The sequence below is a fragment of the Adiantum capillus-veneris genome, chromosome 14 (genome assembly GCF_014529385.1).
Source record: "Adiantum capillus-veneris isolate H3 chromosome 14, ASM1452938v2, whole genome shotgun sequence".
NCBI classification, from domain to species: Eukaryota; Viridiplantae; Streptophyta; class Polypodiopsida; order Polypodiales; family Pteridaceae; genus Adiantum; species Adiantum capillus-veneris.
The window spans coordinates 106493891-106519663 of record NC_140944.1 but is presented as its reverse complement, the minus strand read 5'-3'; the positions used below and the strand labels follow the sequence as shown (position 1 = coordinate 106519663).

General features: G+C 43.0%; 1 protein-coding gene across 2 annotated transcripts in view; it reads right to left on the bottom strand.

The window, feature by feature from the left end:
• Nucleotides 1-12421: 12421 nt before the first annotated feature.
• The window catches only part of LOC147442904 (acyl-CoA hydrolase 2-like), a 70157-nt gene continuing 56805 nt past the window's right edge, over nt 12422-25773 (bottom strand). For both annotated transcript variants that reach the window (XM_086528895.1, XM_086528896.1), the window contains exons 7-17: nt 17380-17457; nt 16235-16322; nt 16045-16157; nt 15409-15468; nt 15265-15320; nt 15052-15156; nt 14921-14977; nt 14204-14308; nt 13003-13051; nt 12821-12889; nt 12422-12733 (exon numbers count right to left, since the gene is read on the bottom strand). In XM_086528895.1, the coding sequence (XP_086385021.1) occupies nt 12656-12733; nt 12821-12889; nt 13003-13051; nt 14204-14308; nt 14921-14977; nt 15052-15156; nt 15265-15320; nt 15409-15468; nt 16045-16157; nt 16235-16322; nt 17380-17457 (858 nt within the window). In that variant the 3' untranslated portion in view covers nt 12422-12655. The remainder of the gene's footprint in view (nt 12734-12820; nt 12890-13002; nt 13052-14203; nt 14309-14920; nt 14978-15051; nt 15157-15264; nt 15321-15408; nt 15469-16044; nt 16158-16234; nt 16323-17379; nt 17458-25773) is intronic.

Sequence of the window (25773 nt, the reverse complement as noted above, 5' to 3'; positions counted from 1 at the left end):
CTATTCATGTTGTATCCACGCCCATTTGGGGTCAAAACCAAGTGAATAAAGGGCTTGAGGGATTCCTCAGGACCTTCTTTTCTTGGTTCTGACCCAAGAGAATATATCAATACAATCACAGAGAGTTAGAACCAAGCGAAGGGGCCCTTTGGAAATTATTAAGGCCCCTATTTTCCTGGTTTTGACCCGTGCGTTGAAAGGCCTGGTCAGAACCATGCAAGAGGCTTAGTTATTCATTTAATGCTCTAAAGGCATTTACTCGCTTGGTTCTAACCTGCTTGTTAGTAGAACCGATGATGTGGTAAAAGTCAGTTACAAGCAAGTAAGGACGTGAAGAATCCTCCAAGGCCCATATTTGCTTGGTTCTGACCAACGTGACCGTCTCGGAACTATCCAGCAACTGTGTTCAAGAAAAGCAAGAGGCATGTACCTCTTTGAAAGTGTCTGCCAACGTAGAGCAACGACAAGCTAGCGAAGACCAAGAATGTGTGCAAGAAGATTGGCATATTGTAGAGTAGATCAATGAAGAAAACAAAGAGGAACTACACAAGCTTGTCAATTTAGCACCTCTTTGAGCACATATTACTCTGCCCGGACGATCAGAGGTGTCCTCCGTTATCAACCTCGATTGACAAGATTTTCTCTGCATGCGCGATTTTGCCAACACCAACACAACGGATGCAGTCGTCCACGCTGCTATGTGGTAAGGATAAGGTTCAATATGTGACATTGTCGGGGTCAGTTCCAAGTGATTAGAGACCCTTAAATATTTACAAGGTCACTATTCGCTCGGTATTGACCTTAGTTTGTGGTCAATACCAAGCGAATAGAGACACTTGGAAATCTTTAAGGCCACTAATCGCTTGGTATTCACGTGGGTCAGAACCAAGCGATTAGAGACTTATGTGACCATTTTAAGATCCATATTTGCTTCGCTTTGAACTATCTCTACATATCCAGTAACCATTCTAAAGGCTAGTTCTTTTTCATGTCAAGCAAGTTATCTTGCTTTTGCATGTGAATGTGCAGGACAAAATCTATGTAATAGATCCGCTTATGTCGCCTATGCTTCAGAACAATGGAATGTCATTTTTTACGTTGTTGGGCTGGTTCAGTAGAGTAAACTGGGATCTAGCGTGCTATTTGGTCACTACCTAGATCAAAGGTGAGTTTTGTGTCTATATACAAAGCTATGTTGGATTTAGGGTCTTACTATTCTCATCGTTGATAGTTTTGATGTTTTCCTTTTGTGTAGTGAACATTAGAGTCTGGTGTTATTCGACATTGAAGCGAAGGTCGTCTACAACGAAAACTTCGGGAAAAGCAGGGGATTCCATGGGCCTGTAAAGGCATAAGGCTTATCTTTATGCTTTTGCATGTAGTGTCTGTTTTTAATGCCCTACTAGAAAGTGCTTATGTATGTAGTTCCACAGGAAAATTTGTATGATGTGTGGAGAACATTTTGTTAGAACATGATCTAGGTGCTGCCACTGAGCACCAACGGGTCACTGTGCCCACTCAGACTGATGATTTCAGGTGTGGTCGGAGGACATGTATGAATGATATGCTCCTTCTAAGCCAAATTCTAGATGTACCAAACGTAAGTACGCATGTTGTTTTAGTGCTTGTATCACTGCAGTTACTTCTTTACTTAATTTCTTATTATCACGCATTGAAAGGACCTTGAATTACATGACTACAACCCCTATGATGTGCGCAATTACCTTGAATTACATGACTACAACCCCTATGATGTGCGCAATTTTTTTGTAATGGCCATTCAACATATTATAATTTTGGTGCATAGTCGATCAAGAGAGGAAAGCGCACGAGCTGAGGAGTTTGAACAAGCCCGCACTGTAGAAAGCTGCAATGTATGCTTTGTAATGTGATAGATTATTTTCTCTTAATAAAACCTAATTTGGCACACATAGAGTGGGCATACCTTGGATGTCTAATTTTTTCATCGGCGGATTATTCGGCCAAGGCTTATGTGTGTGCATTTTCAAGTTTCTACTTATATGGCTGTGGATTTCTAGAGAGATTAACTACGCGCAGATTCGTGTGGTTTTTTGTCATGCACAACATATGTGGATACATGTGTGCTTGTTATAGCTTGAATTTTTTGTTTTCGCAGATTTATAGGTTTCGGACATGTGGAGTTTTCCAGAGAGCTACTCGTGCGCGAGTGAGGTCCGTTGACATAGCTTTGGTGGCTTATGTATGCCCATTGTGGATCTGTGATTGAGATGGTTTTTTCTCAACAGATTTATGTGCTTTCGCTTCGATCCATAGGTTTTCTCTTGCTTCTCTTTGTAGGTTTCGAAGAGCCATATGGTCAGGTTTGGCCAATGTATGGCACCTTGTGGATAAGAGATTGAGTCTCTGTTTATGTGCATAGTTTAGTTCGCTTCACATGTGTTGTATATGTCAAATTATCGATAAGGTTTTATTTGAATTTTTTCTCAAATTATAAGACAAAATATGTCGGATTTTTCTCAACTTCTCGACATAGATTTCATGCATTGGTGGTTTACTCTTTGATGCTATAGTGATTGATTTACTTGCACTTTGATAATGATTGAGTATGACTCTCACTTTGACAGTTTTTTGTCACTTGCGGACAATGATGATAATCACACTCTTGCAAAGAAAGAATCTTTAAACTGGCTGGGTAATGATATCAATCTAAATGCACCTTAAGTAAAAAAAGGTAATCTTGGGGGAACTTTTGCTGTTTAATGCAAATCTAACATCTAAAGATATATTTGGATTTTTCTTTTCAAGGAGGTTTTCTAAAGACCAATATTGATATTTTGCTAGAATTGTGCAAGTTGATATTTCTAATTTTTTGAAAATTGACTCAAAAGAGACTTTTATTCCAAAAGAAGGTAAAAAGTTGGGCTCTCAACCAATCACATTCCAAGATTTTGCACTTTTATTGGACGAAGAGGAAGAATGATGGGCCTCGCAGTCTTGACCATTGATGCAAATCTTCGTACTAGCTCATGCCTTACATTAACTCTAATTAGAAGTCCTGTTACTCTTTGATGAATGCTCACCCAATCCCAAACTATCATGCCAAAATCTCTTTGGCAAATACGTATTCACCCAATCCCAAACCACCATGCCAAAATCCCTTTTTTTTTCAAATTCACTAATTGTGAGTGATAATTGAATTAAAAGGCAAAAAAGATACAAAGAAAGCCATGCTCCATCTTAGCCATGCCAACAACCACACCTCAATCACCCTATACATCAGTTGCGCAACGGCTGATAAAGGGCACCACCCTCACACCATTAGCATCAAAATGGAACTTAAGCTGACTTGGGTTGCCGCCAAGGTGTTAGCTCTCCCATAGTAGCTCCCTTGACCGCCAAGCCAGTCATAGCATTGAGAGAGAAGAAAACTGCCATAAACATTCATTTCATTTTTTCTTTTTCTTTTGTTTGAGTAAACTAACAGTATTGGTCACCATGTCTGAATCCTGAACAACATGGCTGATAAGATCAAGCTACAGGTTTTGATTATCACTTGTATTCGAGCCATCGTCGTCTCTTCATTGAGACTGTCAAGCTCTTTGGGCTTATCTTGCTTCTCTGTTGCTAAGCTTTCTGACTCTTTGCTTATCTCATGAACAGACGGTCCGATAGGCATGACTGACCAGTTCATCTTGCATCTCCATCAACGGCTCGTATGCTCGATCCTCCGCATGTACCATGCCAAAATCTGTTTGATGAATGCTCAATTAGAGAGGAGAAATGAATGCCCAACCGATCCCAAACTATCATCCCCTCAATCCTCTCAAAAAAAAAATTGTCGTACTCACAATCATGAGGTCCTCAATATCGTAATTGGTCCTTACGTAGACCATTTTCTTTTGTACATGTTAATTCAAGCCCATAAAAACCCGTTGAAGCCGACACATTACACATTCATTTAACATAGTCCAAAATGTCCATCCAAGCATCACATACGCCAAGCATTTAGAATTAACATGTATGTATAAAACTTTGGATGGGTTTACATGTTTGCGAGGGAGAGGGTGAGGTCGAAAGTGTGAGGTTGAGGTCGCCTTATTGCTGGTGGGTCGTTGAGGTAATAGGTTGTGGGTTGAGGGATCAAGGGGGAGTTAAGGGTCTGCAAGAGCAGGGCACCAAAACGTGGCAGGTTGACCTCAGCACTATCTCACACGGGCATGAGTTGGATGGGATCAATGACCCACGCTTTTTTTGGGGAGCGCGGGCATCGTGGGCCGTTGATCTCACGACGCGTCCGAATTTACTAAAGTCGCCCTGAATTTACACAACGACGAGTTTATCACAAAACTCTCCCTTCTCCCATTGCTTTCAACGAGCACATGCAGGTGAGGTGGTTAAGGTGATAGGCTTGCAAAGGTGGCGTCCAGGGTTCAAGTCCGGGGGATGAGAGGGGGAGGGGGGCCGGGAAGGCCCAAATTTACAAGTTTTGGTGCGCTGGAATTTACCTTTTTTCTCGAATTTACAAAAGTCGCATCGGACGGCTCATATCGCACCCGATTCCCGAAATGGGTGTGGGCCATTGATCCCATCCAGCCCATGTCCGTGTGAGATAGTGAGGAGGGCAGGTTGAGGCATGCAGCCCACTTGTCTCGCCCCGTGAGCCTACAGCATCCCGCCCTTTTATGCGTTGGTCTCTGCTACATACGTTGTTTAGCGTGCTTATTTCCCTCGAAAACTTTTTAAGCGTGCTTATTTTCTTTTCTATAGGAGCTTACCCTCGTTACTAGGATTGTTCCTATGGGATTAAAATTTTTATTATTATTCCTCTTCTTCTTCTTCTTCTTCTTCTTCTCTCTCTCTCTCTCTCTCTCTCTCTCTCTCTCTCTCTCCTTCCTTCCTTTCCATAGATATTCAAGTCTTAAAGACTTGTCGTGTAACTTAAGCGTCTTTTTAGATTGTTCTTACACACTTAAACATTTTATTCTCTCTTTCTCTTCGTCTCCCTTCTGCTTGCTACGTCATTCGTTCGACGCTAAAACGTTTTTCTCTATGTGTGTGTGTGTGTGTGTGTGTGTGTGTGTGTGAGAGGTTGATTTTTAAGCATTTTCCACGGTTTAACTCTTATTAAGCATTTTCCACGGTTTAACTCTTAAAAACAAAAAGGACAAAATATTCAAGAATTGGTAAAAGGTACGTTAACTGGACAATCTCTCTCCCTATTTGGGGTGCCAATGAGAAGGTTGATTTTGTTGGGCATTTGATTTATTTTCTATGGGTGAAAAATGTTAGCTACCCTTTTGAAAATACGATATTACTCTAAGATAACCATATTATCTTGGAAATTTGACTTGGTGTGTCACTAAATATAAATTTTGTATATCACGTGCGTTCAAGGACTATTTTTAAACTCCTTATGTGTAAATTTTTGACAAATAATTCAGTCTATAAAAAACTATTTGATTACATTTTATGGTATCTTTTTGTATGTGAAAATGTGAGAAAAAAATTTAATAACCCCTTCTGCTGTACTCACGTGACAGTCGCTTAAATATTAAGTGACTCGCCCCCCCCCTCCCCGACCCCCGAGAAATTTGATGGGCTTGAAAGATGTCCTTGGTGAGACGGAGCCCTATGGGCTCGAAAGGAAAATCTCTCTCTCTCTCTCTCTCTCTCTCTCTCTCTCTCTCATGGGCAATAACATGGATAACTACTTCTTCATTTACATGTATTTTCTCAAAGTGAAACTACCCCAAGTCGACACCACACAAGCTTTTTTTTTTTTCAATCTCTTTAACAAAATAAAAACTTTTTAAAAAATATATATCAATATTGGTCTTGAAAAAAACCTCTTGAAAAAAAAAATCAAATATATCTTCAAAAATTAAATTCTCATTAAATAATAAAATCTCCACTAAATTTATCTCATTTTTGTTATGTGCATTTTAACCAATACATTTATTCTTTGTAGAGGAGAAAGTATTTGACTTCTTACCACTAAAGCACTTTCTACTACTAAAGAAAAAGAAATTCTTTTGACTTTACATGCCGACAAAAGCTGAAAAGCTAAGCCGCTTGTTGTTTCTTACAATCTTACTCTCCCTTTTGCATTTTAGAGAGGTTTTCTCTTAAATAAAGCAATGAGTGACACATGGAGGGTCTCTCCTTCCTTGAAATATTTAAGCTGCATTATAAAGAGTATAGAAGTATTTATTTTATTCATTTGAGATTCTGGGTAGGGCAATTTGCAAAGGGGGGTAGATAAGGTTCTCAAGTATAAGGATGCATCCAACCCCCATTGTATAATGAACTAATTCATTGCCAAGTTGGATGGTTAAGAAACTCTCTCTTGACAGCTCCACCTGACGGGTATTGGTGTGCACGGAATCAGTCCACATTTGATGGCGTCTTTTAGTTCAATGCCTCTAGCCTGCTATGGGAGCAATTTCGTGCATTGCCGATGTGTCAACCATTTGACAGGTGCAACAAAAATTCCAAACAAAGGGGCTAACCCACCCCCTACCTGTGGGTTCCTTGTATTGTTTTCTGCTTCTGATTAATTAAATTTTCTACTCTCTTTATAAAAAGAAAATTCCAAACAAAAAAAGGAGTGCAAATGCATGGCTATAAGCACCGGCCCCGTATCCTCGGACCTTTATGAACCTTAATTTTTCTTGCAATATTAAGTAGAACCACATCCAAATGAGTTTACTAAAACCAGATGTAATAGCAGCCATCATTAACAAAGTGGCTATCAAGGTCTCCGACATGTTGCACCGCTGAAAATAATAATAGAGAAAATTACCAAAATATCCCTCTAATTTGTGGAAATTCCCAAAATACCGCTCAAATTCAAGAATTCCCAAAATACCCTTGTATCTATTTTGGTTGGATTGTTCAAGATTTTTTGCTCTTTATTCCTTTTTTATAATTGAGATCCGTTTTTTGAGTGCTTAGCATGTAAATTACCTCGCAAAGAATGGCAATTATGGCTAAAAACAATGATGCAATTCATCTTCAAAGCCTACATAACCAATGCAAATTTTAGTTTTAGCATCTTGCATTGATAGACAATCGATCTTCTTATGAAAAGCTACAAATTTTATTATTTTTGGAGAAATTTAATCTCACAACCACCGGTATTTTGGAAAATTTGTAGGGCATTTTGGAAATTTATGACAAAATTTGGGAGGTATTTTGGGAGTTTTTGAAATTTTAGAGGTATTTTGAGAAGTTTCACAAATTAGAGAGGTATTTTGGTAATTTTCCCATAATAATAATACCTCCTTTCAATTTGAAGTTTATGCGATGAAATATGTCTTCCATATTCAAATTTCTCAAAGAACTATATATGCAAATGCATGAGACATTCTTCGAGATAGTCATATTATTGTCACAGATTGAAATACCCTCACACATATGCCACAAATGCATTAGTTTCACTCTCTTATATGAGGCATCCCACGCTTATGCTCAAACTTATATATAGTTGGATTTTGTAAAGTGTGCATGTGCACACACATGTGCCGCAAGCATGCGTAGTTTTTCCATTCATTATCCATATGTCAGACTTGAACAGATACGGAAATTTAACATAATATGGCAGTGGGGAGTGCCTTTTACACGTGTCAAAGTCTGCGAGATGAAAGCTAAATGCCAAAAGTGAGAGAAACGCATGTGCACGCGAGAGAGAGAGAGAGAGAGAGAGAGAGAGAGAGAGAGAGAGAGAGAGGCCACCTTCGGCGGCCAGCCGTATTCATATAGAATAAGTACCCCGAGGAGTCATTCCATATGGCACACTAAAAATAGTCTGCATGTGACACTTAAATCAATATAGAGCAGCACAAAACCATAGAAATCTAGTGAAACACAATAAGTATTTAGAAACTAGGCAAAAAACAAAATGAGGCGGCCAAAAAATGCAGCTTCAATGCAGTAAAGTTCGAAAAACCCAATCATACTTCAATCGGACTTGTGAGCGTATGGCTCTCCAAATCTAATGCATCCGGAAAGAACTATGTGCTTGTGCATGCACACGTAATCTCGCATACGCACACGTGCATGCGCACACTTTTGTTTTAGTAATGGCGCATGCATGCATGTGATCACATACACGCAAGGTCACTCTTATTATGCTAGGGTGTATATGCATGCGTACACGCATGCATACACACGCACACATGTGATCAAATATACGCAGATTCACTTTTATTATGTTAGGGTGTATCTATACTATTATAATGAAAGAAGGGATTCTGGTCCCCTCCTCCAGACACGTGTCAACTCGTCCTTGAAGCTGCATTGTGGCTTGCAGCCTCCGGGGAACACAAGGAACTGAGCGCACGAGAGAAAGAGAGAGAGAGGGAGAGAGAGAGAGAGAGAGAGAGAGAGAGAGAGAGAGAGAGAAGGGGGGGGGCGCCGCCCACACTAGTATGAAATAATTTCCACTTGTAAATCATGAATGTCTGTGACAAGCAAGCTATATTTACTTGGAACAAACCAGATACTGGAAAAGTAATTAAAGGAAAATTGCTTCTCAGGATGTCTTCTTTTCGAAAGCAATCTTTTATCAAAAGAATGAATATATGGATGTTCAAATGAAAAGGCCTTCTACTCAATCTAGAAGGAAGGGATTTGAAAAAAAGACTTTACTTCCAATCTCAAGAAAGTTCAATCTCCCACTGGTGGAGTGACCATGGCCTTTGGAAGATTGGACTTTCTCAATCCAAGATTAGCTATTAAAGTGGTTAGTCCTTCGACAGCGCCTCTAGCGGCATATAGAAACAAGTGCTACGATTTTCATAACATGGCATTAAGGAGGCGACTAGTCATACCTTAGTCTCAACATGGAGGAAGTTGATTAGTTAGGCCAAAGTCTTAGTTTATGTAGCTAAACAATAGCCTCATTTGAAATTTTATAGTCTCACTAGTTGTCTCTCTCTCTCTCTCTCTCTCTCTCTCACACACACACACACATTGTTCCGCTCAGTGCCTCAGAGACATTGCCCGAAGGTCTCGAAGGAAGTAGTTGTTGACACATGTAAAAGACCGGGGGGGGGGGGATCCCGCCCCCTCTTATAATAGTATAGATTGTTCCTATAACATTAAATTTCTCGTGTGTGTGTGTGTGTGTGTGTGTGTGTGTGTGTGTGTGTGTGCACGCGCACGCGAGAAGAGAGAGAGAGAAAAAAAAAATAAGGGGAGAAAACTAGATTAATCTTTCTATCACCCAAGTGTGGTAGATTGGTTATCTCAGTTCCCTCCAGAATTATAACGTCTTGACTTCAAGACTCCTTGGATAGATCTTTGAGGTCTCCAAGGATTGCTCCTATGATGTAAAAATTTCTTCTCTTCTTCTCCTCCTCCTATCAAGCACCCCAAATACATCTATCTTAGAAGATAATTTTGCTTACTGAACCAAGTACATGCATACATGCTTCCATGTACATAAATAAATATTTAGTAGATGCTTTAAGTTGTTTGGGAATGTACTCAATTGAGCCATTTCTACAAGAAAAGAGTTGTCAAAGTGACTACCTTTGATAACTCTTGGTGCTTTAGAGAAGCAAACACCGAAGGTCTCCACAATTTTAGAAAAAGGAAAAATCTTTCTATTAGCTTAGGATGAAGCGATGAGAGGTGTAATGGGAATTGGAAATTAAGATCAAGCGTGGGTTGAGGAGCGAAGGGTGATAGTATATTAAAGAAAAGCATCAAGAAGTCGAAAAGTTAAAGGACTTTGTGGCTGAGCAAGCATGTTCCTTTTCTTTACCTTTCTTGTTCTCCTTAGAGTTCCATTACACTATGCATGTATTGAATTTATAAGAGGCAAGAGATTAAATTTATATAGATAAAAAGTATGTCACATGTAATGGAAATGGCCTATGAACTTTGAGAATAACGGAATTAAGAGAATTAGAGTTAAGATTTTTGGGAGATCACTTTGAGAACATAGAGGGTAAACTTAATTGATGGTAGCAACAAAAACATAGTACTTAATTGACTTGATATTAACAATACTTTTATAAGAGAGAATATTAAAGAACATGACAATAGTTGAGGACCGGATTTCCTTGGAGCTGGTCCCCCTCCAAGTCCTCCTCCAAAGGGCGTTTGTATTATAGATTCTCCCATCAAGAGAGACTTGGTACAATATAATCTTTCTGTTCCTTGTGACCTTGGTGATGCTATGAAGATGGAAAGCTTCATGCATCACAAGCCTAACATAAACTTTGCAAAAAGCATTAGCTATCCAAAACCTTGGTCCACAAGGCCTCAAACACCTTCGAAGGTTGACAGAGCTAGCTGGGAAGGAGCATAGGAAAGAGAAAGAAGAATCATTTATAGGAGAAAGAAATAGTTCTTTACTTATCATCACTCTTCTTGCTTAGCATAGTATAATAGCATAGTAATGAAGATGAAGAGGACAAACTTAAGCATTGAAGCATGGCTCTTGGTTGGATTTACATTTCATAGCCAAGAGTGTTGGTGTCAGCTCTCCACTTCTCAACAAGCTTGGAGAAGGAGATGGAGCTCTTGCACTTTGCACTTCACATAATGAGAGTGTATATGTGTCTGTGTATGTGGGAGAGCATACCCCCTCCCTCTCAAGCTTGGTCCTCTCTCTCTCTCTCTCTCTCTCTCTCTCTCGCGTATTATTTAATTATATCATTTGAAATGTTTTCTATTTTTTCTCTTTGAGAGAAAGAACTTAATTATTTACTTATATGCATTTAAATTTTCATTAGACCCCTTTAAAACCTATCCAATAAGGTTAAACACGTCATGAGGGATACATGTGGAATATTTTGACATGCGTCTTTTATGTTTCTTAATTATTTGGTTTGAATTGAACACTTCAAGCACTTAGTCAATTAAGCATGGAAACCGTTTACGCCTCTTAAGAGTTTCTCTTTGAATTGAACACTTCAAGGACTTTAGTCATTTAAGCATAAGAATTACCTCAAGCTTGGGCAAGGTTCTCACAAATACTTTAAGCAGTTTAGTTAGCAAGCTTTCAATGCTGTAGTGTTCAATAGCCGCATTTTTCTTTAAATTATCACAATGAAACTTAAATTTTTGAGGTAAGTATAAGTAAAAGTGAAGCATTTTTTATGGGTATTATCTATCAAGATTCTGCAGAAGACAAAAAAAAAGTTCTAACATAACTATGGCTCTCTAGAAGCCTAAAAAGGAGCCATGACCATCGTACACTCTCCATTGTATCTTTGAAAGAAAGAGGTCTATCTTCATAGCCATGGCAAAATGTTGCATGAAGTAAAACTACAATTCTACAGAGGGGTTCTACCAAAATGTTGCCCACTGTGTAGATATGGCATATCCTATATCACAACAAAATTATAAAAATGCACATTCCATGAAAATAAATGTAGAACAAATGCATGATTAAACCTTTCTAAAAGCTCTTGTTAACACATTTCAACAGAATTGATTGCACTTTGACGATCTAAAGGCTTAGCAAATTGTGAGCTTTCCTCCATGAGAAGGAAAAGGCATCTAGAACTTTCCTCCATAAGAGAAAAAGGCCAATCAAATTCTGCATTACCATAATGGATTGCACATTCAAATCACCCAAGCAAAGTAGGAACTTTGCGGAGCAAGTGTAATTGGTAAATTTATCAGCGCCAAAATTTAAACGCTACGTAGTGCTTGCAAAGTTTTGAGCCATGAGAGCATGTATGTACATCTACTAACATAATATGGCGGAGGGGGGAGCCCTTTACACGTGTTGCAATCTGCGACCTGAAGGCTAAAGTCCAAAACTAAAAAAAGCCCCTTTGCATGCGATAAAGAGGGGAGAGAGGGGGACTTAGCGCTCCATCTCTTGCCTCCTACCGAATAAAAATTTTGTAATAAAGACCACATGTCATCTCCAACATATATGACTAGGAAAAAGAAATCCCTTTTTTTCTACCACCGTCTCCATCACTACCCATTCAATGTGCCAATTCTCGAGAAAAGATCACAATCTGAGAAAAGCATCACTTCAATCTTACCATACGTAAAGTAATCTGAAAAGAAAATTTACAATTTAAAAAAGACTCTTGCTTACCGCTAAAATGCTTGGACCCTTCTTCAGGTTTAGGTTGGCTGAAGTATGGACCATCAACTTTCAAACGAAACATTTTCCCTTTTATCATGTATTTAAAGAACAATAATAGTCTTAAAGAAGAACATTTGTGTCGGTTGTCATCTAATGTGACAACCTTAGTAGATACAATTGACACACAGCCCACTGTTCCATGCAGAGGATAGGAGAAAAGGGAATTGATAGATTCAATAGTGATGGCTTTCATACTTGGCAAACAAAGCTCAAGGGCAATTTGATGAAGGGTGTATGATACATCACAATGAACAGCACATTAGCACCCAAACGCAGAGACCTCACTCATTTGACAATCAAAAGAACATAGACAACATGTTGCTTGTCAAAATGTATACTGCAATTAATATTTATTTTGTGTAATGGGTACACCAGAGATATACTGCTTTTTGAGGAACTATCAAAATTGTCGCCTCCGTGTCAATATTAGCTGCCCTCTGAAAGATGAGTTTGCCACCTCCAATACACCATGCTTACAAAGTGATCTGAACATTTAGATCACACCGTCTAAAGTGGCTCCCACTTAATGAGACATCCTCTATAACAAACCGTCTACAATTTTGATTTGGCATTCACCTTCGATTTGTCAATCATGCGAATGACGCCTTCTTGGGCAGTTGAAACCACCAACTGAACCACACACAACCATCCATCGATGCCTCACTCTTTAAAAATATTCACCACAATTGACTTCTCAAATACTTCAATCCCACTCACCTCCCCACTCCTTGTGTAAATTTTCCCCAAGACCAATCCCCTTGCATTGTTGGCACGAGGACTCTCAACCTGTCACAAGTAAAGAGAAAACACCCATAAATAACCGTCATGTAGCGGCAGTTCCAAAAAGGAATTTGAAAGAGCATTGGTACAGTTGGAATTGTGGAATATACAAAGCTTACCACATGGAGGAGCCATTCATCTGCCCGGAATGATTTATGAAACCACATGCTGCAATTCGAAAGAACCCACTCGTGAGAAGAAACTAATAATCTCTTGGGGCGTTCACTACTATATTACGTGCATACAGGCAGTAGTATGCTTTTTCCATCTGTAAATGTTTTTGGGAAGTCCCTTAAATGATATCCCTTTGCAAATAAGAATGTGACTAATTTTTGATACTGAAAATATCTTTTTGTTCAACCCGCATGACAGGTACATGTATTTCCCTCCCTGTGGTAAATCTCTATTTTCAAAACAATATATCTTAGCAAGATTGCTATTTCAAAAATAAGAGGGTCATCATATCCATCAACTGAGAAGATATTAAGAGGAGCAACGTCCAAATTCCTCTAATATGTCTGACACATTTTAAAAAAGGGTTAATAAGCGGAATCTCAGGTAGATGCGATTATAGCTGCCAATTGCAGGAGCCGATGGCTGCCAGGAGAATAGGTGAAGAGGCGGTACCAAAGACGCGCGTAGAGGAGCAGGGCAGGCCACAGGTGTACACGAACGAGCGCACTAAGATTTATTCTCGTCTATGCTGCTATGACCAGGACGTGCCCATGTACGCACGAAGAGGGGCAGCTGCTGCAGGAGGAGAAAGCTGGCCCTTTTTTTTTGTTGGGGGCATTAGGCAAGAATCAGCAAGCCGAGGGTGGTGGGACGGTTAGCCTAGGCTTCTTGGGTCTGGTCGGGGCTGCCAGAGATCGATACCTGCGACGTGATGGTAGTTTTGCTTTGTGTCACGAGGTAGATTGGTTGCACTGCTGCAAGTAATGTGGATGGAAGAATCTGGAAAATATCTAGCTAATAAAAAGAGAAACGACCCAGTATGTAGAAACGATCATCCCTTGCATGAAGATTATCCACCCACTAAATTGATATGACAAGCTACCCTCTACAAGCCTCCTACAATTTCATTAGTGCTAACACTTTTCATTCTTCTTGTATTCCTCTATATAGAGGCCATCAGAATTGAACCTCACCTGCAAACCCTGCTCAACCATTTGCCCAACACACAAGTTCTTTGTAATGTTGGGCAGATGTAATGCATCAGCCAAATACTAAGCTCATGGTCACATCCATCCACACATATCTTGCCGAGGACAAAATCTTCAATACTGCATAAACTGGGACAACAGATGGCAATTAACTTACGAATGGTCCAAGCTCAAGGTTCTTGTTTGATAGCCTGCAATACCGCGATGGGGACGGAGAGATGTGTTTACAAACCCAATATCTGAAGCATATGCTGCTACACATCTGCCACCATAACCACTTCGATAAGAAGCAAAGAGCCAGTCCACTATTTGTAAGATCCATAATAATTTTCAAAACTTTACTTTTCAAGTTTTTGACTAATTGCAAAACTCCAAATTTCCAAAAGAAAAGAGACAACCTAGTATGTGCGCGTGTGCGTGCAGTGCACGATCATGTACACACAAGGGTTCGCTCACAAATCTGCCCTAACATGCACAAATGGCTAGAAATTTAAAACAGACCACAATTAAAACGCTTGCTTATCTCTACACTTTCTGGTCCTAAGCAAAAAAGCCTCAGTTACGTGATATAATCTGAAACCACGGATCTACTGTGGCTGGCAACATATTAAAACCCATCCTATTAAGCTTCGGAGTGGCTCTGGTTTAGTGCTAGGCCCCACATGGCAAAAAAGAAGAATGCCCATGCAACAAAAGAAGATCCATGCCATGTCTATTTTCACAAAATTCTGTTCCTATTAACCAAAAAAGGGAATTTTTTCTTGTAAGTCTGTATCTACTCATGTCTGTGTAATCATGTGGGGCTTGAAGCTCCTTGTACACATTAAGACACTATGCATTATTAGATTTGAGAATCATAGGACTCTGTAATTACCTTTGCAAGGCCTGATCATCAGACAGCTTGCCCCGTGCTCGGAACCAAACTTTATCCCTATCAGCATGCCGCATTTGCTTATTTAGACAAAACAGATTGACTAGAGGCTTCCTCACTTGTATAATGCATACCTTGGTTCCCTCGCTGCAGGCTTCACTCTGTCACCAGGATTACATGGTCGCACATCAATGTGAGCCAGAACCACTTTTCTTTTCAATAGTCTAATTCTAAAATCGCTGAGTTTCGAGCAATTCAAACCAAAAAAAAAAAAATCCCCTTTAGTTTGTAGGTACTCACAAAACAGACTATTAATGGAAATTAGTATCATTTAATTTAACTCTTACACAGGTAATCGTGGATCAGTCCTACAGCGTTCTTGAAGCTCTTCTGCATTCATTAACTATCCACAAACAGTAAATGTGTCATCAAGGACTGGCATAGCTATCATTAAAATCCAAAGTAAGCAGAGCAAACATAGTTGGACAAACCTCCTCTGGATTAGGAGCTGATGGCATCGGTTCTTGATGAGTAAAACCTTCCTCAACCCTCTGAATACAAAGGTTGCTACTTAATACTGTGTATAAAGCTTTACTACTGAAGAGCTACCCCAAACTTTTTCTCACAATAAAAAAATCAATGGCATACTACATTACGTTTAACCTTGGCGGCATAGCCTTTCCATAATTCACCCATATTCAAGAAGTGCACATCAACTAAAACCCCAAGCCTCTTGTTTCTATAATTCTATTTAAGCAAACAAAGACACGATATAAATCCAGTGAACTCTAAACAAGAAGACCTAAAAAGCAACATCACATGGGAAAACTAAAAATTCATTCTAAGAGCTCCACCTCATGAGAGCCTAAAACACATTGAAAATACGTATTTTGAAAGATAAACAAAACCAAACAACCAAGACACCCATGAGCTATTTTCCCTCGATACACCATGACATTATGGGCACGGACCTAGCAGCACAATTTATAAAAATACTTCACCTCTGGCCACTTCCACTTCCAAAATATCAAATGTTAAGCCTTCCATAGTTTTCTTTATGTTGCTACACCTTCAAGTGTCTAATTGAGTGTCAAATTAGAAAACCAAAAGAACCTGGTATGACATACTTGAAAGGATGCCATCATGAGGAAGATGGTGTGACCTTTCTGGATAGCTGCGATACGTCGGGTTGCAAAGCTATGGCCATCACGCAGCCGCTGTACCTGATAAATTAGTGGCTCTAAAAAAAAAAGCAATGAGGACTTCAGAGTCACTATATCCTATTCACATGAGACATGCAAACACATTAAGACCGACCATTGGTGTCGCCAGTTCGTAAGAAGTATGAGTGAAGACTGTGAACAAGAAGTGCGGGATCAACAGACTTGCTAGCTGCTGCCAAGGCCTGCAACAAGGAAAAGCAACCTCACATACTTGCAAACATAGAACATAGTGTGCACTGGCAGGCACATAGTACAAGCAAGCATGCACATACATATACAATGGCTGCACTTTTCATGTTTGTGATGTTGCATGCACTTGTTGGACAGAGCACTCACTGCAACCACCATTAGACACCATTCGCCATTAACCCATTGTTCCAGAACAAAGTGTGAGCACCGACAAGATCGAGTGTCCCATACTCCCCCCGTCTCACCCCTTGGGGCAAACTGCCACGCTAGTCTCACAGGCTGTCCATTAACGCTTAGCTAGTGGTGGTCATCATCACATATAAAGCCTAGGCCTCCTCTTAAGTGGCTAGTCACACTTGCCGTATTCAAACTTCACATGACTTCCACCCGGACACAATGAAGCATAGTTCAGGCCTTCTCTTACAGTGACCAGCCACACTGGCCGTGTTTATACTCACGTTTGTTTGTGACACTGTACTCCCATCCCGACCGTGTCCCAGACTACATTCCCCCCGTCAATGACGCTCACATAACACCAAGTCTCCAAATCCATCAGAAAATACATATGCCAATTACTCCTTGCTTCCACAGACACCTTAGCCATACTGCTGCAATAATCCATTGAAAATGACTTCTGCAATCACTACTTGGGAAAAGTGCAAAGCAAAACCTCTCGAACTCAAATAATCTTTAATGGTCATCCTGCTAATTACAATCCTGTAAAGGGCTGCCACTGATACGCTCCACATCCTGGTAGAAACCCATCCTTGCATAGGTAGAATCCGGTTCACCCTCTGATGAGTCAGAGACCGCCATCAAGTTAGGGGGATGCCAAACTCCTTATTGAGTTCTTTAATTGCCACTGTAGTGAGTCCGCAGCCGCAGCCAAAAAATACTTGCAATCACCTTCCATTTGCTGAACATTCACACATAAGCCCTACACACTGTTCCAAGCCACTCCCCTATTTATATCTAGGAGCCAATACAGCTTACTTGCCCGTATAAAAATAAATATATTTTCTCTTCTTTTTCAAAAAAAAAAACATATACCTGTCCAAGAAGTTGTCCCCCAAAAACATGCCCAATTGTCGGGCTACCAGGTAGGGTCACTGCTCGATAAAGGTCCACCTTATATACAAAACACAAGATGTTGTTGAATAAAGGCAACTTGGTTTTATATCTTATGCATTTGATGTGAACACCCATGCAACCATGCTGTAAAAAACAGGAACATCTATTCAACATACTTTCTATATGACTTCCTTGTGTTTTTATTTCAGGGAGCCGAAAACATCAAAATAAAATCTGATTAGGTAGATCCATAATTATTGGATAAGTGATAGCCTTGTCAATAACATGCTATGAAGCCCGCCCAGGTACAGACAAGAATCATTATTTGCTGTCGAGCATAGCACGGGCCTTCCTGATCAATAAGACAACAAATGTAATATTTCAGGGAGCCCACTGCTCTAAGCTCCATTGGAGATATAAGAGGGAAAGAAGGCACAACATACAAAATTGCAAACTGCTGCTCTGTGGAGCGTTACTATTAATAGGGGCTTGTGGCTTATTGTATGACTTTGTTAAGGCAGAGGAAAATACTGTTTATTCATGGTCCTCTTCTCACTTGTGCTAGGTAGAAACCTAAATTCTAGCCTTGATTTCCAATTGACCATTTTAAAAGGGCTTTCACCCCACATGCGAAATAGAATCTAGGCATACTGGAAAAGCTGTATATGAGTTATGAAAGAGCCATTTTTCTATCCATGAATATTTTAAAATTTGGAAGAGGGCTTACAAAAGAAATCAAAGCTATTGCTTGAGTCATGCATACAGTATCTTTACAGATTTTTATATGGCCTGATCACACCTACACTGCCTGTACAGTCTTTTTCAAAAACATTATCAGGTGCAGTTTTCAATTAACAAGATCATGATAGCGCACCCCTCACATTTCTTCAAGTAGCAATATAAGGAAATGACCAGAGCACAAAGCTGTACTGAATAGACTGGGTACGGCCTTCAGTCCAATAGAAACAGAATAAGACAAAAAGCTTTGCACGCAACTGCTAGAACAAACGGGATTCCTTCAATCCCAAACAGTTCAGAATGCCCAGTATCCCCAGGTCCCAAACATATGCGCATACACAAACATTTATTCGAAAATCTGCATGGTGAGCTTTTACCATTGCTGCAGAAGTTTATACACAAATGCACATCAAAGTGGCTATTATAAAGGCATGGGCCAAGCAACATCTACATGGAAGCCTCCTAAGACCATTTCTAAATGTTGCCAAGCAATTAATTCAGAAAATGCTCATTTTTACTTGGCTGGCCTACAACGTTTTTATGAAATCAAGCCACAGCAATTGCTCCACGTAGCCTAATACCTGCTGTCGATTAACGAAATCATATGCTGCTCCAGGCCAAGCTTTTCGTACGCTGCTAATCTACGTCGTCCTGCCGCCAGCTCCTTTTCTTGTGCCGGCAGACCCAACACCTTTACATAGTTGGGTTGTGTTGACAAATATCGTTTGTGCTGTTTTACAATGTGTTGACAACTTGACAGCTTCAGAGGCTTCCGCTTTGCTTTGCCACTTTTGCTTTGCTTTGTTTGGAGTACTTGTCGCTTGGTTCGGAGATCTGCACATATCTGGAAGCCAACATCAGCTGTTTGGACAAAGTGTCAGCAGAGTTCATCTTCGACCGCGCCCACAAGAGTGAATAGCAGAAAACATTTCCTGAGAGCCTCAACGAGGATGGTGCTGAGCTTTTTGAGTACTTTGTCAACCTGGACTCAAGAAGTAGCACATCATCCCCGCTCTCTCTCTCTCTCTCTCTCTCTCTCTCTGCCCCCTCGCGCCCCCCGCGCCTGCTCATGCCCGCACGCCGCTGTGCCCGCCTGCAGCCCCGCGCGCAGTGGAACTCCTGCAACCCCTGCGCTGCTGTGCCCGCCTGCAACCCCGCGCGCAGTGGAACTCCTGCAACCCCTGCCCGCCTGCAGCCCCGTGCGCAGTGGAACTCCTGCCGCCTTCCCTCGCGCTGCCTCTGCAAACCCGCCCCCCCTCGTTTCGCGTGCAGCCCCGCCGGGTGTCCCCCCCCTCCCCGCATGCTACGCGTAGGATGTCCCCCCCCCCCCCCCCCCCCTTCCTCTACGCGTAGGAAATAAATTTTATTTTTATTTTTTTTTCGGCATGGTTCAGATTCGCTATGTATTTATCGCTCGGTCCCATGGGTCAATTTGGCCTTTCGAAGACGTTAATATACCAGTTTATTTATTTCTTTTCTTTTTTATCCCCCCCCCCCCCCCCCCCCCCCCCCTTTCTTCCTTCTCTCTCTCTCTCCCATTTGCACTCTATCGCTCCCCCTCCCCTGCCATACCGCCCCACGCTCTCCCACTCGCCCAGCTACCGCGCCCGCTGATAGTGTGGGTACACACGCACGTTTAGTGCCTCCTTGGCGTACGGTGATCAAGCATGAGGAAGCTGAACGATAAAGCCGACCCCCTAGAGAATGCCATTCAGAAGTGCAAAGAGGAAATGACGGAGACCATTACCAAGATGAACCGCAATTTTTTGGGCACAATAAACATGCTCGAAGGACGCATGCTGATCCAAGAGAGCAAGATAAGTACGCTAGAAGACCATGTGACGACTCAAGAGGAAGAGATTGCGTCGCTCAAGAAAGATCTCGCCGAAGCACGATCAAGAAACACACTGGAAGAGGGCGAACTGCAACCCTCAGTAATTGAAGAAATCAACACAATCAAGGAGCAAGTACGGGCCATCAAAGAGGGAGAAGAGCAACACAAAGAAATGACGACTTCTTGGGTGGATGTTCTTATCAAAACTCAATAGAAGGCGGATGAAGCCGAGAAATGGATCAAGGTGGCCAAGAAAGGAAAAGGCAAGGAGATAACGCACACGTCCACACCCACTATCATTAATCAGACACTAGAGGAGGAGCAAACGAGACGGGTGTGCGCTTTGCATGTGAGAATTTGCGGTCTTAAAGACAAAGGCAATGTGGACGAAGAAGTAAAAGAACTCACAGCCTTGATGGGGGTTCATGAGCCGACGCACACAAGGGCATGGAGAGTGGGCAAGATAAAGAAAAATGGAAGCAGTGGAGAAACCTCAAAAGAAAGAGCACTCATCCTCCGTTTTCCCTCCATGGAAGCGAAGAAGTCCTTCTTGAAGAAAAGACCAACTATTAAAGAGACTGGCATCTTTCTCGGGGATGATCTCACTGTCACCAGGAGGTGTATTTTTCCTGTTGCCTTCCGTAAATAAGTACTAGATATTTTTATTTTTACTTGTTTTCCCCGGAACCCTTGAAAAGGTGCAAGTGGACATTGCATGGCCAGTGTGAAACGGCTGCAGCCGAATAGGTTTCTCACAGCGGGAGTCTGGGTCAGTCAGTCTGGGACTGGTCGGGCCAGTTAGCACTGAATTCTGATGAGTATGGAAGCCTGTGTGCGCCAAATGAAGTCTGGGCCACTCGGAAAGTCACTTATAACTTTATAAGTCAGTGGGAACTAGAGAATTAACTCAAAAGGGGCAAACTAGACACATGGCGGCTCCAGGCAATTTTGCCACTTCCAGCATGAAGAGGGGGCGCCCAATTTGAGAGAGGAGGCTAATTTTTGAACACAAGTGACCTACAGTGTGTGTGTGAGTAGTGGGTGCAGGTCTACAGCTTTAATGGAAAGCTTGCCTTCTCCTCTGTCTCATGTAGCGCGATGACTTGCTCTCGTGCATCTCTCTCCCCCCTTTGGCACATATGGTAATGCCCCACTAGTTGGGCTACTCAGATGAACATGTACAGTTCTGGGGGTTTATGCGCGTTTGCCAAGGCAAGAGCCTTCTGAACAGGAACCGGATTAGCTAATTGCTAATCCCCCACAGGTACGCACAGTTCCATCGCGAAAGATTGCGAGTTCGGAGAGTTTTCTGGCGTGAAAACTCGTCCAATTCACAGGGGAACTGTCTCATTGCGTGCGGGAGCCCTTGGGACACGCGTAGGCATGTTCGCTCTGCTAAAAACGATCCGAAACAGCGAATTACAGCCTGCTGTGTTTTTCTGCAGGTTTAGGGTTTCGCACCTAAACTGCAAGGGAACCCCGGGGGAGCCTCGTGAGAGCCTTGGGATGCGTGTACAGGCTTTTGGGCACCCGGTAGTGAAAAACACGGAATTACAGCCCGCTGAATTTCTGTGACAGCTCACCAGAAAGCTTCCAGATAGCGAGGGAATCCGTCCTAGACAGGTGCTTTACCGAAAGGGGCGCTAGGCTTTGGGGCCTACAGGGTGTCGGTCTCGTGTGCGCAGTGACATTCTAGTCGCTGGACGCAACTGTGTTCTCTTCCCTTCTCAGTGCTCTGTGTAAAGTTAACAGGTAATTGAAATAGTACCGCCCTCTACATTGTACAGGCCGGTTATACTCACCCTCTTGCAGATCGCTCATATGAAGGAAGTAATGCCGGAGATTAGAGCGGCAAGGGGAAAAGGCAAGATTGCCTTCTACCGAGACGGAAAAGTGGTAATACTAGAGCGATGCTCCACATGACGGTGCGAGACTTATGGGACCACACTCAAAGTGGCTGCCTGGAACTGTAATGGATCTATGCGTCTTGATGTAGGTGCTTTTGAGGATAGCTTTACTGGAAGAGACATCATCTTTTACTCTGAGACACACCAGGCCCCTGGGCAATCCATGCCTCACATCAGTGGATACAGGTGGGAGACAGCTTACAGATAGGAGACACGCTCAGAACACAGAGGGCGGGGCTCGGGGGAGGGGGGGGGGGGGGGGGGGGGGGGGGGGGGGTTGGTTGGTTATTTAGAGAGGATCTGCAGCCACTGATACATATAGCCCGCACGGATGAGCAGGCTAGGTACATGTGGGTGAGATTGAAAGCAGAGACAGGCAAATATCTCTACCTAGCTATTTGCTACTTTCCCTTGAGTACATCAGTTTATGCATCACCCAGAGCCTAGAGGACAGTCCCCTTTCTCTATTCTGGATGATGACATATGGGAGTTCTCTAGGGATGGTGACATTATCATCCTAGGGGACTTCAATGCTAGGACTGCCCATCACCAGGGAGTGTTTTATGATACTTCAGAAGAGATGCTAAGAGAGCTAGATGTTGTGGAGACGGGCCTGTCCAGACTATCACACGATGTGGAATATACCGAGTACGGGCGACACCTGATAGACATGGGCACTGCACATGGATTGGCCATCTTGAACGGCCTACAGAGATTTCCTGCTGCGGGAGGTTTTACATGTTTCCCTCACACGCATGGAGCCAGCACAGTGGACTATGTCATGGCACAACCGAATCTCATCTCTAGTATCCACGATCTCACAGTTGGGCGCAGACCGGTCGGGGTAGCAGTAGATCATGCTCTGGTGTCGATGACCACGGGTAGCAGCCCCTACTCGCTACACATTCACACGGGAGACGGATTCTGTATACATGGACGGGATCTACAGACGACTATGCACCGAGGACCCGGGCGACCTCTGGAGGAGCTAACTACTATACTGACACAGACATTACATGAGGCAGCAGCAGAAGCATACCCACACACCCAGCCTGAGCAGAGCCGCCGATCAGGGAGCATGCCTCAGAACAGCTGGTATGATGAGGAGTGTCGCCAGACTAGAGCCAGACTTCAGAGGGAGGTGCTTTTGGGGGACGTCACTCACAGACAGTCAAAGATTGACTTCCGACGCCTGGTACGGCAGAAGAAGAGGGCTTTTTTGGCTCGACTCGAACAGGATCTATATCAGCTATTCTTGAGTCAAGACTCGCGTGAGGCGTGGCGGCTCTTTCATGAGCAGTCCCCCCCCCCCCCCCCCCCCTGCTATTTCCTCCACAGAGACCTGGGGTCAGTACGCATCATCTTTGTACACAGTACATGGACAGCCACCCCTCCCCAACCCCCCCGACCCATGCCCACACACATGTGCTTTTTTCACCGCTGAGATGGTGAAGAAAGCTATTGACAGGATGAGGACTGGGAGAGCATATGATCATGATGGCTTAGTCGCTGAGCATTTCATGCATGCCAAAGATCTACTAGCAGAGCTTCTAGCAGTTATGTTTAACCGTGCCATGTGCGAGGGCCTACCGGACACTTGGAGCCTATCTACCATAGTACCTATCTTCAAGTCAGGAGACCCCCAGGGCCTGGGAATTATCGCACTATTATGATTGGGCACACACTGGCATGATTGTATGCATCCATTCTTGAGCAACAGCTGAGTAGATGGGCGAGAGGGAAGGAATGAGTGCAACTGGGCAGGCAGGGTTCAGGAGAGGCTTCTCTACTCTTGACCACATCTTGACACTCAAGGCCATCATCGAGGAAGGCAGATCTCATGGGAGACGGATCTATTGTAGCTTTGTGGACTTCCGCAAAGCTTTTGACACAGTACCCAAAGCTAGATTGATGCGCAGATTACAGGAAATGGGAGTACCCACAGAGCTCATTTGGGGGATCATGGCATTGTACAGATCAGTAGTAGGGCATATACGCACCCCAGAGGGACTCTCAATACCGGTTCATTCACTCCACTATTGGGGTGAAGCAGGGCTGCCCGCTCTCTCCTACTCTTTTCGGTATGTATGTGGATGAGGTCTCTGACTACATTGACAGCGATGGGGATAAAGGTGCACAGCTGGCAGGGACATGGATTCCACTTTTGTTATATGCGGATGATATTGTGTTGATCTCCGAATCCCCAAAGGGAATGCAACGCCAATTGGATGCTTTGCATACGTTTTCCCACGAAAGTGGTTTGTCTGTCAACCTTGGTAAAACCAAGGTTATGGTGTTTAATACCACCCCACAGTGGATCAGGAGATCAACACCTACATTCACATACGGCCAGGAGACTGTGGAGTACACAGACGCTTACACTTACCTTGGAGTGGTTTTTAGCGGACCCACATTCTCACTCAGAAGAGCAGCAGAGACCAGACTGACTAGAGCCCACGCAGCATTGGGTAGATTGGAGAGGATGTGTTCGTAGGTTCAGTTTCAGGAACCCCGGACGAAGCTCTGGCTCTTTGACACCTTGGTGGCCTCAGCATTGCTCTATGGGGCTGAGATATGGGGACCTTCATTGGATCACCACGGGAGGCCAGGTCGCACAGACGGATGGGGGAACATGGAGAAACCTCTCGTCTCTATGATCTCGCGGCTCATTAGAGCCAAGGCATCAGTACCACGGGCCATTATCCAAGCAGAGCTAGCGGCCCCTCCACTAGTGGTGGAGGCGCTCATCAGATCAGTCTCCTTCATAAACCGCACATGGGAACTTCCCAGAGACAGATATGCTCGCATAGCACTTGAGTCCTCTCGACAGTTAGCCATACAAGGAGATACAACATGCTGGTATGGGGAGATGATATCATGGTTTCAGGCGCATGGGTTCAGCATAGACAGGCTGCCACCATTCCAATACTCATTGGAGGCACCATCTCTCATTCTTACACAGTCGGAGATCACCAAGCTCATCCGCCAAGACCTGACCCAGCTAGACACTAGGAGGACATGGATACAACCAGCACAAGAACTGGGCACGAAGATGGCTTTCTACAGAGACCACCTTCTCCAGCTTACGAAAGATGGTTTTGTGACGAGACCCAGATACATGGATACCCACTTGTCTCATGGGATACGATGTGCTATTGGCCAGTTACGCACATCGTCTCACCAGCTGCGGATTGAAACTGGGAGATACAGCGGGGTACCAGCAGAGGCCAGGACATGCTCCTTGTGTGACATGGAACCTGAGACAGAGCTGCATTATACATGCCGCTGCCCCGTCAACTACGAGATACGAGGCCGCTTCCATTGCTTGTTCAGAGAGGGTTTTGGACCACTCTCAAGAGTAATGGGATACGAAGATCAAAGATGCCTGGGTTTGTTCTTGCTCGAGCTACGCAGACACAGAGAGAGCCTGATGAATGGCGAGGCCAACCAGTCTCAAAGACGGATTACAGAATTCTTCAGAGCAGACACGGGACAGCCGCAAGAGCCACTCCCACAGCAGAGCTCCCCCTCGTCTCACGCCAGAGGCACGCTGATCGACTAAGCGATTGAACTGGGGAAATCCAGGGACCCACGACTACGAAGGACTACACAGCATCGACGGAGGCTACGTCAAAAGATTCAGAGCACGCTAGCCAAGCATGCACGACGCCCAGTCGGACTACTGACCATGGAGGAAATTGATGAGATTCGCCAACGACCGATGCTAGATCTTTTGTGATTTAGCTATCCCAACTAGCCGCCCATTTTTGCTTAGTTTTCGTCTTAGCTCACATCGACCAATCTAGAACCCCATAATATATATCTTTGTTTTGTACTGTTGTTAGTTTATTTTGTTACTCTGACTTTGTATCAGATCCGCCACCTTGTAGCTCT